Source organism: Mytilus galloprovincialis, chromosome 9 (genome assembly GCF_965363235.1).
Source record: "Mytilus galloprovincialis chromosome 9, xbMytGall1.hap1.1, whole genome shotgun sequence".
NCBI lineage: Eukaryota > Metazoa > Mollusca > Bivalvia > Mytilida > Mytilidae > Mytilus > Mytilus galloprovincialis.
The window spans coordinates 20,446,101-20,463,080 of record NC_134846.1 but is presented as its reverse complement, the minus strand read 5'-3'; the positions used below and the strand labels follow the sequence as shown (position 1 = coordinate 20,463,080).

The 16,980-nt window shown below is 31.9% G+C and overlaps 1 protein-coding gene and 1 long non-coding RNA gene across 2 annotated transcripts; both read left to right on the top strand.

Moving 5' to 3' along the window:
- Nucleotides 1–3,029: 3,029 nt before the first annotated feature.
- LOC143046687 (uncharacterized) lies at nt 3,030–12,443 on the top strand. Its single transcript, XM_076219790.1, has 5 exons — nt 3,030–3,338; nt 4,475–4,628; nt 8,695–8,900; nt 10,715–10,990; nt 12,217–12,443. The coding sequence occupies exons 1-5, from the start codon at nt 3,188–3,190 to the stop codon at nt 12,345–12,347; spliced, it is 918 nt and encodes a 305-aa protein (XP_076075905.1). The 5' UTR covers nt 3,030–3,187; the 3' UTR covers nt 12,348–12,443.
- Nucleotides 12,444–13,689: 1,246 nt separating this feature from the next.
- On the top strand, nt 13,690–16,861 carry LOC143046686 (uncharacterized). Its single transcript, XR_012969230.1, has 3 exons — nt 13,690–14,250; nt 15,165–15,280; nt 16,735–16,861. It is a non-coding gene; the product is annotated as an uncharacterized LOC143046686 (long non-coding RNA).
- Nucleotides 16,862–16,980: the final 119 nt, after the last annotated feature.

Genomic DNA, 16,980 nt, shown 5'->3' with positions numbered 1-16,980 from the left:
ATAAAATTTATTTTCGTTTGATTGATAAAGAATTATGATAAATGTTGTAGTATAGGTATAGAAGAATGACGTTTTGTACCAACATATTTATATTAACGTGTACTTATTAGTGTAAATATATCTTAAGCTTTCACGGTTATTCCTCGATGGCAAAAGGCGATTTATTATATTTCAGATTCTTCCGTTACCATTAACGGACATCGATTCCGATTGTCATGTTTCTCTGCACTACTGTGTTTTATAATATCTTAGAATACAAATTTATATATTTGTGACAAGGACCATTCATAAAATTGAAGCAGTAATGCTTTAAAGTAAATGAAAATATATCAATACACTGAGTTAAGGTTTTACTCTAAATCTCATCTTTTATGCTAGCATGCATTTACCAAAGACATCGATTTTTTAAAGTATTTGGTAACTTATTTGAACAAATATTCATGTTAAAATAAATGGTACACAGAAAAGTGTTTTTTAGTAATGTAGGATCGTTTTTCTACAATACTGTGACTAAAAAGAATGATAACAGACTGAGTAGGCTGATATACAAAAAAAAAAACAAAAAAAAACTATGTAAACTATGTAAACTATGTATACTCATAAGTCAAATCGTTTGTTCCTGTTGTATTTTCACATCCTGTCATGCTTTGGCCTATTTACAGCAGTTGTTGTTGCAGTGTTGCTAATTGTTGGAAGCTGTAAGTTGATGTACAACATTTCTAGAAGGGATTCCTTTAAACGTAAACTATATGTATATGCACTTGTTCAAATGATCGTATGACTTGATGATATTTTCTTTTTATTTCAGCAAATTTTCTTTGGGTCTAGATTAATCATTTATCAGTATTTTCTGTTTTTATTTATAGTGTACTAAAGTGTTAAAATGATATCTAATTGAAAACTGGCCATTAACTAGGTAAAGAATACAATTGAATTATCATTTAAAATTTCATGAAATCAGTACATGTCAAATTAAAGAGGTTAAATGTCTTGTGAATGAATTAAGTGTTGAGTTGAAATCTCACTACTATGCTTAACGACGACTTGTTCAAGCTACATTTTGATCCGGGAAAAAAGTTAATCAATTAAAAGATGTCTTGAAATAGAGATATTAGAATATGTATAATCCGATATGTATTATCTTTAATAATTCATGGCACATTTAAAATGTTGGAAACAATATGTTAACTTTGACAAAACAATTAGTATTGATATATAAATTTAAAATCTTTGTAATATATAACAGATACCACATTAAACTTTCTATGACAGATGAAAGCATTCCATAAACAGTACGTTTTTTAATGAGACCTTAGTATCATTAACTATTAATAGTCTAAACTAGGTACAACAGTTAATTTTCTAAATGTAATTTGGTCTTTAATAGTTGCTTTGTCATATAATCATAAACAACGCTCCTTTCAATCCTTTGTACAAACAAAATATTCACCAACAAGTGATATGGCATCTCCAATCCTTAGGTCATTTCGACAAATAGTTATGTGTTTTACAGATCAAAGAATTGCACTGACGTTGTTGCTGAAAACTATAATTGTATTTCAAGATAAACAAATTGAATTTTATAATAACTAAGGAAAACGCATGCATGCATGTATAATCTGTATTACGATTCAACACATAACCAAGATCGCATATTCGGGAATACAAAATTACAGATTATACAACTATGCTGGTATCATAAGATCTAATACTGAGGAGACATTTTGTTAATGAATTGAGACACACACACATACACATATATTGTGGTTAACCATTTCGCAATGTTGATCGTAAAACGTAAATCAAGTCTTAACAGCCAGGATAGTCCAAAAAGAAACACAATAGTCGAACAAGATATGAAGTTCTGGGATAGTTTTAGAAAGTCATATTAGATTCAAAACTTTTTGCAACTTATGCCTTTCTTATTTCTATTAGCTGGAATTACTGCGGTTGTGTCTGAAATGACATGGATAAGTAGTTCAGACTTATGTGTATCGAAAAACAAACGACTGGTTTACATGATGTTTTATTCTCGACAACCAGAATTTTTCCAATTCCTTTCACAACTATCAGCTGATAAAGGTGTTGGGTAAGAATGCACAAACTTAATATTAGATATATCTATTTTTGATATATGTTAGTTTTTCTCACCATTGTCTGATTGTTAATTGTAGAATTCAATATACAGTCTACTTGTTATATATTTTGTCTATATGAATGTTTGTCTTTGTTTGTTTTGTCACTGTGGTATTATGAATGAAGGACAAAGTTGTCCACTGTGTCCTAATTTTGACATTTATACATTAAAGTTAAACCTTTTATGTCTGTTTGTTTTGTTCACACACTGTTTCAATATATTTGAATTTGTATGCAACATTCTTACAAGTGAGAGGTTTAGCTATCTATAAAACCAGGTTTATCCTACATTGTATACATGCCAGTACCAAGTCAGGAATATGACAGTTGTGATCCATTCACTTGATGTGTTTGAGCTTTTAAATTTGGTATTTGATTAAGGACTTTACGTTTTGGTTTTCCTGGAAGTTCGATATATTGTTATTTTTCTTTTACAATCAAATGCACTCCCAATTGAAAATTTGAACATCTATCGAAATGACTTGGATACCAACTCTTATCGAGACAAACAAACGGGTTGTAGTAGTTTATAGTGTTTAATTAAGCGGGGAAAATGCTGGTTTGAAACTATTCATCAGCATAAGTTGTCTGTTTTTTTCTACTATGTTTGGTTTTATATTTCTCTTAAATCTTTTCCCTTTACCAATTATCTTCGAAGTTAAATGTATTTTGCACAGTGAAAATATCGGTTTACGTTGAAAGCGGTAAACAGAACAAGTGCTACGATTAATGAAATCAACTGGCTATGTTTTGACGATGGCTGTAAAACCAATGAGTAATTCAACATTTAGTCTAAAAGTAACTGACATTTGTCACCAATAAATTATAAAGATCTTTATAAATCAGACACATACACACTTTTGCGATTGCGTGTTCGAATATACAGTACCCAGTAATTAAAATCAAACAAATGTTTTTGAGATTGCTTTATCATTTCTGATTTCAAATTTTATGTCTCACCAGCGAAATAACATTTTGGACAATACACAAGGTAAATGACACGACCGGCAAAGGTGAAAGGTTTTACACGGATTTCCCTGCTGACAATTTTATGTACGATGCTACATCTCTTCTATGTGTGTACCTTGTTTACGAAGCAGCATCAAAGACGATTGGATGGGAAGCAGATGACTGTGACGACAACACAGTGAAACATTTTTCATTTTGTGATGATAGAGTAAACAACTATGAGGAGTATGAAAGTAATTTCTTATATTTTATTGGCTTGGGTCTGATGTGATAAGCTATATTTTAGTTTTAGTCTAGTCTTTAATACATCATCAAGCACTATTGCTGCTGCCGAAATTATCACAGTATGTCTGGTGCATCTGTAGTTTCAGAGTAGAATCCAAGATGAACAATTTGTTGTTTGCACTATCTTGTTTGGTATATAAAAAGTAGAGAGAGAGAGTTGCATTTCCCTTGGTTTACTTCCAATACCAATACCAATAGACAATGTCATGAACAATCTAATTAAAAACCGATCTCTCATTGCTCCCGTTTTCTGATATGTCGCGTGGGTGATCTAACGAAACCCGCTTTGAGGTCACATGTGAGTGAACTGGAAGTTATGAATTTATAATGATATGCAAATGAGTTGCCGACCTATTAATAAGCCAATCAAAAAAGTTTATGAATTATTTGGACTGACGATTTCTTCGTAAATAAAATGAGTTACATCCCTTTACCTTACAATAAACTTTCAAGATCGTGGAAGACTCATTTTCATTGGTCGAAAAAGACACACCTACGAGGTCACTCACATGTGACCTCAAAGCGGGTTTCTTTAGATCTCCCACGAGACATATCAGAAAACGGGAGCAATGAGAGATCGGTTTTTAATTAGATTGTGTCATGAACTACAGGCATGAATGATCATGTCACATCAACAAAATGATCAATGTCACTGGGAAACACGACGTTAAACAAATAAAACTGTCAAGCTGAACATTAAATGTGCGTTTCAAATATGATAATATCTCATCAAAGAGTTACATTTGTAAGTGTTATTCCATTAACTATAGATTTTATTGAATTAATCGAGCATCTGTAGTTTCAGAAAGTCAATATGGCTTTTAACTGCTTATTTAAGACATGTCAATTGTGCATTGATGGAATATTGTAGCAAAAGGACGATTAATTTTTATTCAAAAATTTCATAAGTATACCCTAAGAATAATTAGGATAAAATACATTTTTGCAATCGGGCATTGATGTGTAAACATGGTCGCTACAGCCCTTATCTATGTTGTAAGCTATTCCCTCAAATTAAACTCCAATAAGATCTCGATTTATGTGTTTTCCCTTAACCATTCTTTTTTTCCTGCATATTTTGAAGATTTAAAGGAGATAACACTATTTGAAAAATCTGTGGCTTGGGAGGAAGCAAACACCTACTGCAACCAAATGAATAGTTCATTAATTTTAACGGACGAAAGATCTTTGTTCGAGCAAATTTGTTCTCAATCTTTGAGAGAATTGAACTTAACAAGGTATAGACTGTAGTATTATATTTATTAAGTTACGAAAAGGAATAGATACTTTACATAATTTGTTTAAAAAAAAACAATTATCAAATGTACTTAAAAAGAAGTGGAAAAGATGTCATGATTACGGTGCTACAAAACTGAAATCAGTTCTAGCAAGGACGTACTTTGACCTAAAATGGTTAATGTTCATATATTTTGGAATAATTTAATTTTGGATGTAACGCGTCTTCTGATTGGCTGACGTTATTTTTTTATCAGCCCATAGACATAATTTAGTCATGTGACCGTGACGTCATCAACATTTTTTTCATGGTTTTCTACGGTTTAAAATGGAATTTAGAATTAAATTATAAGAAATGACTGTAATATTTTTTTCGTCTATTCGAAATAACATAAAAAATGTGGTGCACACTGTTAAATAACCCGCTACGCGCGTTATGCAGTGTGCACCAAATTGTTTATGTTATTACTTCAGACAAAAAAATATACAGTCATTCCTTAATTAGATGGGCAGTCCTTTCATTGACACTCTTAACACATCTTCTTAATATTTATAATTAATATGGAAAAAATACTGTGAATTTCGTTTTCCCGACAAATACGACTTATTCATGCTGGTAAGAAGGAAATATCAAATTGAATGAAAATTTTTAAAAAAATCATCAATCAACGAAAACCGACAAATATAATTGAATTGACAATAAATAACATTCAAACAATATATATTGAAATAATACGTTAATTAATGACGTAAGAATTTGTATTTATGACTCTTATTTTGCAAAGTCGTTAAAACGTTGTAATTAATTTTGTTAGAACATGTCACAGAAAGAATGAAATAACCATATATATATATATATATATCAAAATTAAGAAATTAGTTTATCAATGTTTGCCAATATGTCAATATTTTTTGTTTATTTGGACTGATTTGAGTTTTTTGGTTGGTGAAGGGTCTTTTTAACTCTTTAAAAAAATGGTAGAAATCTAAAGGGAATATTCAAATCCATAAGTCGATAACAAACAACGACAACTGACCTTCAGACAAACAACAGTATAAAAAAACAATAAAAAATTATAAACAGAAGAAACGCACACATTAAACCATCGGGCCAAAAATATTAGACAAGTGTATAAAAGTATAATTTTTGAATCTTTCATTTCAGCCAAATAACGGTTTGATAAAAACGTGTATTCAATTAGTTGTAATTCAATTGCTGTAATTGGGCGCTATATTCCATCTTTGTTTTCGTTGTATCCTGCAGTTTTCTTTTACACATGTTTAAAGTTTTAAATGACAGGGATCTCTACTCTGTATATGTAAAGTTCATTATTCATGATTTTTACGTCCGTACAGTGGAGTGTTACCGATCACATCTTAACCAATTTGTCTCGAAATATTAGATGGTCGTTTCTATGACAAAAATATTAGATTCCATTGCTTTTATAACTTAGACGTGTTAAATTATAAACATCCAACATGTGTTTTCATGATACGTTCCATCATAATAATAACGTCGAACAGAACAACATGCATGCATTACCAAGTACGATTTTCAAAACATCACTTAAGAAATTGTACAGTCGCCATCATGACAAAAGTGTGTCAGAAATCATATCTGATATTCTTCCTCAGTCATAATAACCTTTCATCATTACCGAACTGAACATAGAAATAACACGACGGCTGCCGAACTCATCCGGAGCACCTGATTTCACTCCCGGTTTTTAGTGGAATTCGTGTTGTTTCTTTTTTATTATTTTTAACTGTCACAGACTTGTGCCAAAAGTGAAGATAATTCCAAGATGGCCACCACATAAAGTTGTCACGTATCTGTCAAAGTTCAACCTTTGTAATTTATAAATTAAATGATCTGAACTCACGTAATACTTTGTGATGTTTCCTTTTGCCCTTATTACTAGCCTCAAACGTCTTGGAATTGAATGATAAAGTTTTCTTATGAATTCTAAGGATATATTTGTCCATATGTCCCGAATTGCTGTCTCCATTTGAGCCTTTGTAGTGATGTTATGTGCCTGTTTTTGCAGTTCAATTTTGATTTTACTCCACATATTTTCAATAATATTAAGGTCTGGACTTTGTGCTGGCCATTCCATACCATGAAGTTGATTTTGTTCCATTTAATCCTTCACAATTTTGGCCCTATGAACCGGGGCATTGTCGTCTTAGTATATGTAATTGTCAGCGGGGAAATGACGAGCATTAACAGGCCAAACAAAATTTTCAACAATCTCAATGTACTTTAAAGCATTTACATTACCAGTTACAACAGTAATAGTACCAACACCTTCATAGGTAGTGCAGCCCCAGATCATCAAATTCAGTCGTGACCCACGGCCAGGATTTAAGCAAGGAGGAGTCCACTCCTCACCATGCCGTCACCAGACTAAAACACGATTATTCATTCCAATTTCCACCTTACATTCATCACTATATATGAACCTTCTCCAATAATCTTCCACAGTTTTGTGCCTGGCTAATTTACACCATGCCAGCCTTTTTTTGACTTTTGCAGCCCGAATTCTATGGATTTTTTTACAACACGTTTTTTTAACCCTTCTTCATACAATTTTCTCTGAACAGTACGCTTAGATACTGGTTCTTCCCTAGATTCATTAAAAACAGCAGTTATCTCATGCAGTGGACATTTTCTGTCCGACTTGACAGTGGTGCAAAATTTGCGAGTATCCCGCGGTGTTAACAGATTTGGCCTTCCCGTTCTCTCCTTGTTTTCCAAACTCCCCCGACCTTTGAAACGGTTTAAAACCCCATAAATTGTTAAAAGTGGGTGTCTTGTTTGTCTTGCTATGTCAGGTCCTTTCATACCAGCCTTATGCAATACGGCAATGGCATTTTTCTCAGAGAATGACAGTTCCTTGCGTTTTGGGGCCATTCTCAAAACTATACGAAATGTAAACAAAGCATACGATTACAAACTTCCGGTGACGTATCAGGTCAATGTGCTTTCTCGAAACTTTCATATTGTGCAAAAAGAGAGATAACTCCAACTTATTTACAGAGAAAACGGCTTTAGAAGTTGTTACTTCCAATCCGCATTCGACATGACGTCTTTAAATTATCTTCACTTTTGGCACGGTAGTGTAAATGTCCTTTGTTATTTTTAGCCTCTGTTTACTCCTTGGTTTTGATTGTTATTTTCTCATAAGATCCAAACCAGTTTTCGTTTGGTTCGTATTGTTCAGTCAAATGTTTCTATTTTTTATATACTTTTATTAACCTTAAAGTAATTTTTCGTTGTTTGTCTCCAGTTTTGTCAGTTTGTCACATCAGGGAAACTGAATCTAAGTTTACCTAAACTTTAAATTTCTGGAGACAGAATGTCTAGTAGGAATATGATAAATATTTGCGTAATACAACCTCTCCTCCTAAAATATAAAGAAGGTTTTTCAAGTTATTTTCTATTGAAGAACTTTAAACAGTTTCTGCTACACATCATGACCGTCTACGCTTACCCCCAAGGTTGTTTGTTTTAGTCGATTTTTCGTTCTTTCCTCTCTTTTTTTCAGTTTGTCATCAATAATACTGAATCTAAACATAATTAAACTTTAAAAAATTGGACATAAAACGTCTAGAAGAATAAGATGAACACTAATTTAATACAATCCCGCCTCGTAAAATATGGTATTTTCCAGCAAACCAACTTATTTTCTAGTTATGTTTTCTCTATCAAACTTTGCGTCGATTTATTACCGCCATTTTTTTATCTTTTTTATCAAATTATGTAGAAGATTCAAAATTCCACATTCTATAACTGTTCACCATTGTTGTTTCATATGCTTTCCAGAAGTTATAGAAAAAATTAAAATAACTAAGAACATGCAAACAGAATTCGATCAAACGATATGTAATCCTTTTGAAATTGTTATAAAATAACTCGTCAAGTTAATGTTATTAATAGGAACAGCTCACATACAAATGAATTAATGTCAATTAAACAAGTCTACTTTTATTAAAAGATTACAATTTCAAAGAAATGTCAAATACAGGTCAGTTCTATTTCATTGACAATAAATATTTTTTGTCTAGTTTCAGTACATTTTGGATTGGACAAAAGTATTATGAAAAAGTAGATGGAGCTTTGGAGTTTCCTGCAATTGGAAATCAAGTTATCAATAATGATTCCTTTTGTTGGTATGCAACAACAGATTGGGTTGATGGCAGTTTCAGGTTGCTGTGGTCAACAGAATATTGTCAAACACCTCTGCATGGGTTCATGTGTGAGCACCGAACAGGTTAAGATTATATAACACACATTATAAATTCATACTTTGAAACCAGTGAAAAATAGCAACGTGTTGTAGTACAGTGGTTTACACTGGGTCGATGCCACTGTTGGTGGAGATTTATTTCCCCGACAGTATCACAAGCCCAGTAGTCAGCACTTTTTGTGCTGACATGAATTATCATTGATATGGTTATATTTATAAATTTACTGTTTACAAATTTTTTATTCTTTTGCAATACTAAGGCTTTTCTACCTCAGGCATAGATTACCGTAGCTGTATTTGGCAAAACTTTTAGGAATTTTGGTCCTTAATGCTCTTCAACTTCGTACTTTATTCGACCTGATTAACTTTTTTGGATTCGAGCGTTACTGATGAGTCTTTTGTAGACGAAACGCACGTCTGGCGTATATACAAAATTTAGTCCTGGTATCTATGATGAGTTTATTAGGTCTTTCCACTTTTCCGTGTGGAAAGACCTATTGAATTTTTTTTATTGTTTTTTTTCTTCCGCCTTATTGTTTTCTTGCGGTGTAAAAATGTTTCAAAAGATGTCGCTTAGTTTTTTTTGTATATGATATCATACAGTCTATACGCTTTTGAAATTGACCCTGTTTAACCAAACACTTTTCTTTGTAAGAGTTTTCTCCCCAAACACTGTTTTTCTTGTTTTCAGATCTCCTCCGCAACGGTACAAGAAAGCGACAAATTTATTTTTCCAAATTGCTCGTACAATTCCTCAGGATGTTAGGTTTTATTTTGACCGAAGCTTTACGAAGACTCCATATGAGAGTTATTTCCCTCTTTGTATTGAAATAAGTGAAATAAGTTTGTAACTGGAAAACCATAAGTGATAGATGCCTAGGGTCTTCTGATTTGAGGTCCTTGGTCCAAAAAAATGAAAACGAGGTCAAAGTCAAAGGTCAAGGTAATGTTAAAATTTTTGATTTTGGCTTGTTATCTCTTATTTTCAGAAATCATACAAAATATCGACAAAATATTTTCAGACAATTGTTAGTTGCGACATGTCGTAACACGTAAATTTTACTTAAAAGGGTACGTAACATATAATGTGAGTTTTCCCCCTTTTATATCTTATATTAATTGTATGGTAATATAACTCACAATATAAAGTAAAGGCCTAAAGTCTTTTGATTTGAGGTCCTTGATTGATGACCTTGAAATTGAGCTCAAGGTCAAACGTAAATTAATTATCTAAATTTTGACCTTTGCTCTTTCTTATATGTATACATGATAAAGCCATGGGACTTTTTGAAAAAGTTACAAGCAATGTGACCTTGAAAAAGCAAACTGGAAGTGACCTTTTGTAAACCGGAAGTAGCCATGTTTTGTACTTATTTAGTGTTAAAGTATATAGAACCATCTATTTTTGGAATCAGTGTCAAGTTAACTGTCAAAACATACCGGAAGTAACATTTTTTAAACCGGAAGTAAAAAATGATTTCTCTTATTTATATCTGTTTGTATGGAAACCATATATTTTTGGAATCAGCGTTCAATACTGTTCGTTCATGTGAATGACTAAATATCTTTTAAATCAGTTGATGCATTTTTCTATAGGTTAAATAAATATTTGTGGGATTTAGAAATTGACTCTTATCTAGAAAATTATTCGGTTGTTGAATCAATGACAATATTGATGTATATCAAACATGTATTCATGTAAAGATAAATTGAGTTTGATATTTCCCCAAGCACAGAAGATTCTTGTAATAATCAAGAAACTAAAAAAAAAAAACAGCACACGATATCAATAAATGAAAATCTTATATATAATTCATTCATGCACTTACATATTGCAGAAAAACTTCACTTTTATGAATTATGGAATTATGCTATTAAACGCAAAATACCAATCAGAAGCATCATCACAAACAGAGTTACTGAGTGTAAAGAACAATGTTCAGAAATAAGAGAATATGGTCTCTACTGTATTGGATTCAACTTCGATCGGACTTTGCAACAGTGTATGCTTTTGGGTGAACCGAGTACGGAGTACGATACAACGTCGGAGTACGATATAACATCATTTAGGATGATCGAGGGAATGACTGCCTATTGTAGAATGGACGGGAAAGGTATAATATAAAAGTGAAAAAAAAGAGATATTTTAATCCTTGATTTTTTGCACATTTACAATGTACTATAAAAAAAACTGGAAGAATATACAAAATAAACCCTAACAAAATTCTTGTCAGTAGTTAAAAACGACAGAGGACAAAAGGTAGTCCCTAGCACATTATGTAGAGTGCAAATCATTAAACTGCAAGAACTACGCAAAAGACTGAAAGTGAACGCAGTAACGATAAACTCTTATTATAGTTACCTAAAAATGATATGTATCAATATTTATTTGTAAATATGCGTCCGAATAGCCGGTCATGAGACTGGAATACGATTCTTTATAAGAATCTACAAGTTTGATGTTCTTTGTTCAGGGTGTTGCCTCTTTGACATATTCCCCATTTCATCCTCAATTTGATGAATTATCGATTAAGAAAGAAGACTTTTTTTTCAATATTTTAAGACGGCTGAGAATTAAATGCTATTTTAATCGTAAAAGCTCAAGGGTGAATCCCACAAGTGATGAATTGGTAATTTCTGATATTGTAATATTTTTTTATTTGGAATGTTTACATGATAGATATAGGGCCAAATTTTAGTCAAGCATACTGAAAAGGGTTGATGCTCTATCTACACCAGATTTTACGAATTGAAAGGAATACGCTCAGGTGAGAATAAATATGGAAAGCATCACCTGCTATACATGCATTTCGGAATTTGAATTACCGATAATCTTAACCCTTCCACAATTGTAGTCGTCTATTCAAAATTACAGTTACAAACAGATCATTGTTAAATGTCTGTAGTATAGTATAAGCTCCATTTGTAACGTTCGGTTACATAGGGAAAACATATTCATATATTATAAGTAACCAATAAAAAAAAAACAGCAGTACATTCATCTTGTATCAAAAGTACTTGATATTGGCTTAAGATAAATCTTGCAGGAATATGATGTTCGTTAGTTGTCGTTTGTCGATGTGGTTCATAAGTGTTTCTCGTTTCTCATTTTTTTTTTAAATTACACTGTTGGTTTTCCCGTTTGAATGGTTTTACACTAGTAATTTTGTGCTTGCTGTTTATTGTGATCCAAAGCTCTGTGTTGAAGACCGTACCTTGACCTATAATGGTTCACTTTTATAAATTATGACTTGGATGGAGATTTGTCTCATTGGCACTCATACCACATGTTCTGATATCTAAAACATACAGTACGACCTTTAAAATATTGAAATTTCAGTTCAAATTGGTGAGTACAAGCCGTTATATGAATCTGGGGCATCAACATCGGATGAAACGACGACAGTTAAGGATAATGCAGAAACAGATAGAATCATGAACGACGAACGAGGTACTTATATATTGCCCTAACAATCCATGGTAGGTCAAACATTAATGTCACCTTTACTCACCACAGTTTGTGTATAACGATCGATTTCGTCTGATTGATTTATTTTCCATTTAATTTTCAGTTTTTAGAATTTTGTAACTAATGACGAGTCTGGTATTTTTTATTACTGTTTACATTTCGGTCAACTTGAATAGTCCTTTTATAAATTATCATTCACCAATCAGATTAAGCTCCGCTGGTGAGTAATGTACCTTTTATAAATTATCATTCAGCAATCAGATTCTGCTCCGCTGGTGAGTAATGTTCCTTTTATAAATTATCATTCACCAATCAGATTAAGCTCCGCTGGTGAGTAATGTACCTTTTATAAATTATCATTCACCAATCAGATTCAGCTCCGCTGGTGAGTAATGTTCCTTTTATAAATTATCATTCACCAATCAGATTCTGCTCCGCTGGTGGGTAATGTTCCTTTTATAAATTATCATTCACCAATCAGATTAAGCTCCGCTGGTGGGTAATGTTCCTTTTATAAATTATCATTCACCAATCAGATTCAGCTCCGCTGGTGAGTAATGTTTCTTTTATAAATTATCATTCACCAATCAGATTCAGCTCCGCTGTTGAGTAATGTTCCTTTTATAAATTATCATTCACCAATCAGATTCAGCTCCGCTGGTGAGTAATGTTCCTTTTATAAATTATCATTCACCAATCAGATTAAGCTCCGCTGGTGAGTAATGTACCTTTTATAAATTATCATTCACCAATCAGATTCAGCTCCGATGGTGAGTAATGTACCCAGCTAGTCTAGATTTATTATTCTATTATATCTGTTTTCAGTTGATCACCGAATTTTGTCAATATAACAAAACTGTAAACATCTGTCATACAGGCTGGATATTTACCTACATTTCTAATTATACAACAAGTTTAACCCATCAGAAATATGACAGTACAAGAAGATGCAAACCAATTGAACGATTCAACCTATCATGCAACACTTGATTACTCGATGCCTCAGCTGGTGGACTGTTAATCCCTGAGGGTATCACCAGCCCAGTAGCAAGTACTTCGGTACTGGCATGAAAATACGGATGTTTTGTGTTATTAAAATTTGCTGTTACAAAATGATAGAAATGATTATAAATAAAGGAATGTATCTCCCTCATGCAAAGCTCTGATTCCTTTCACGGATTTGGCTATACTTTTTGGACCTTTTGGATTATAGCTCTTCATCTTTTATATAAGCTTTGGATTTCAAATATTTTGGCCACGAGCATCATTGAAGAGCCATGTATTGTCGAAATGCGAATCTGGTGCAAGAAAATTGGTACCGTTAATTTTATTGATTGCTCTGATGACAAAATGACGAACTGTTGCAATACATCTTAAGGTCAAGATACATGAGTTGACTACTTAAACACACATAGTGCAAAAACTGTAACTTTTTTCACATATTAATAACCGATCCTTTTGTCACAATTAAGAATATATTTCCGATGTTCCGATAATAAACCGGGATATTGTATACATAGCTTGAAAAACATGTACATGCAGTAAAATTAAAGTTCATAGGCAGCTTATCTTTTATGAAGCGAAATTATTTCTTCATATATATATGTGAATGAGAATGTGAAGTAACTAGCGTACCAAAAAATTGTTAATGTTACTATAACCTTTGCTCTGATTATCATGAATTCAAAATGTAGTGGAATGATCATGATTAAAATAGAAATGATTTAAAATCGTATGTTGTTTTATTAAAACTGTAAAATGAGATTGTAAAAAATTCGATAAATAGAATAAGAAAGGTAAAATGACAATGTGTTTTCCTTTTAGATATGACTGCTTTACAAAGTGAACAGAGTACTGTGAGTAAAAACATTGGACAATTTAGTGGTGGTGAACAATCTGTAGCAGGTATGATAATGTCCCCGAGGGTATCACCAGCCCAGTAGCCAGTATTTCGATACTGGCATGAAAATACGGATTTTTTTGTGTTATTAAAATTTCCTGTTACGAAATGTTAGAAATTATTATAAATTAAGGAATGTATCTCCCTCATGCAACGCTCTGATTCCTTTCACGGATTTGGCTATACTTTTTGGACCTTTTGGATTATAGCTCTTCATCTTTTATATAAGCTTTGGATTTCAAATATTTTGGCCACGAGCATCACTGAAGAGACATGTATTGTCGAAATGCGCATCTGGTGCAAGAAAATTTGTACCGTTAATGTTAGTAATATAGTTTCAGAAATGATGAAAAAAACAAAAAGTAAATTCAAAAAGCTTCTATTGGCTTAAAACATCATATTATTACACATCTTCTTTTACTATTGAAATAATGATCTTCAAACTTCATAACTGAAAATCTTTGACATATTTTAGTAAAATATTTAAGTAATTTGGGATAACGAAATCATTGACTTTATCCCACTACATATTTTTTTAAATATAACGTTCAATGATGTTCATTATGTTGCTACATACATTACCATAGCTAATTCGAACTAGTTGGGATATGTACACATCGAAAAAAAGGACCACTGTCTAAAATTTATGAATAAAAAAGAAAACGAAATCTAAATATATTTTGCATTTTTAAATTTCTGTATTTGAAATCAACACGTTTAATGTTTTTGGGCTTTTTTTATTATGGCCTTTACGTTTTGAATTTTCCTCGGAGTTCAGTATTTTTTTTAATTATTTTTTTAATGAAAATCAAATAATATGTATGGACTCCAAGTTGTTGCTGAGTCTTTTTTCAGAGTGTAACGATTCTATTCAACCAACAACAAGCTGAAGATGTGTGTTGCAATTTTTTTTAAATAGGATTATCACTACAAATAACAATGGGATTTATTGGTATAATATCAAGTGCTGTGGTCCTTTATCATGCTATTCGGATGATACTGTTGGTTAAACAAATGCTACCTAACACCTCAAACGTATGTATATGTGTATCATAATAAAACATGTTTTTTAGTTGTTTAAATATATCTACATAGAAGTGTTATAATTTTTCCGCATAAGGTTCATATTGTATCATTTTAATCAGACAAAGACAATAGTGCAGCGATGCATATTGTCATCCACATGTAGTAATAAGGTATGAATATGATGTTAGAAAAATAAACGCACCAAGCATGTTGTTAAAATTACATTCAAAATTAATGATAAATAAAATTAAAAAACATCCTCTGAAATTGCTACTGAAAAACTTGAGAAACTGACTTTCATGTTTGATCGAACCTACTGTGTAAATCAGATGTAATCCTTTCATATACACGTTATACATATACATTGTATATATATATATATATATACATAACTTATCAGCAATGTTAAATATGCAAATTTACTTCCCTCACCCGGATTTGAACTCATGCTGTTGGAATAGCTAGAAATTTTCGACTACATACCTTCTGTCCGTAGCTCTAGACCACTCAGCCACACCGAGACTGAACTTATAATTTCGATTTCAATGGCATAGTGTTACTTTTCCTTGTCAGTAAAATCTAGAGTTGTAAAACAGTACTGGATATTTACTTACTTGTATACACCATCTCATACGTTTTGAACAAAAGAAGACTTATACTTATCGTATGTCGTCTAGGAAGTACAGACAACAACTGTAAACTAAAACAAAAACATTTATCCTAAACAAGCAATAGATACAACTTGGACTATATCAAAAGTGGTTAAAAAAGAAACAAGAAAACAATCACTATATAGAATACTAGAAATGACACATACAGCAAGATGATCATTTGAAATTTCGAATATTAAGGCATGTGCTGCCCCACTAATTGAGCCTATCGTGTAGAAGATGACCAGTTCAAATTATGTTAAACATTAAATTCGGTGAAAGTAACATAGAGAAAAAAACACAAAAGAAATGAAATAAAACAATGAAAAAAAGAACTTACGCCGTAGTACCTAAATTCTACAACATATGATCTGCAAGAAACTGTCAATTAAGATAGGAGTGGAACACAACTCCTATGTGCAGAGTTAAACATTACGACTTTCAAGTCTTTACATGTTAGTGATACAGGAGTTCCAATTATTATACCAATCGGCTATCGATTATTTGTAGAAAGATGAGAAGTTTATAGAGTATTACCCTTATATATATTTGTCGATTTGTCATCGGGTGAATGAACTAAGTACTTGACAGTTGATATGCACGTTTACTTTAAATCTTTTTAAATATTATTGACTTTTTAAAAGGTAAAAATATAGATGCTGACTTTATGTGCATTATTTCATAAAACCTTTATATTGAAATCTAAATATTTCAGCTGTTAGATTTTGCAGAAATAACAAACGAAAAGCTAAAGCATTTTCCTACTGGTAGTTCATTTGAGCGAACATTAAGAAAGTCTCCTTTATTTTATAGGAACAAATAACACAGACAGAAGTTGAAGATCATTTGACTGATACAGTTACATCATGTATAACAGATACAGATGATGAGAGAATATATACAATCCGAGATATCTATTTGAATGTTCCACCATTAGGTCATATTGATGTTATTTTCAAATAGTTTAAAAATATTAAAAATTTTGACAAGTCCTGTTTTCTTTATTGAACATGTTTAAAGCAATATTGTTTTTGGTGTAATACAATAAAGGGGAATTGC

Coding starts and splice junctions, on each gene's coding strand:
- LOC143046687 (XM_076219790.1), top strand. CDS start 3,188: ATGTACGATGCTACATCTCTTCTATGTGTGTACCTTGTTTACGAAGCA. Junction 3,339..4,474: donor CAACTATGAGGAGTATGAAA/GTAATTTCTTAT, acceptor CATATTTTGAAG/ATTTAAAGGAGATAACACTA. Junction 8,901..10,714: donor CATGTGTGAGCACCGAACAG/GTTAAGATTATA, acceptor TACATATTGCAG/AAAAACTTCACTTTTATGAA.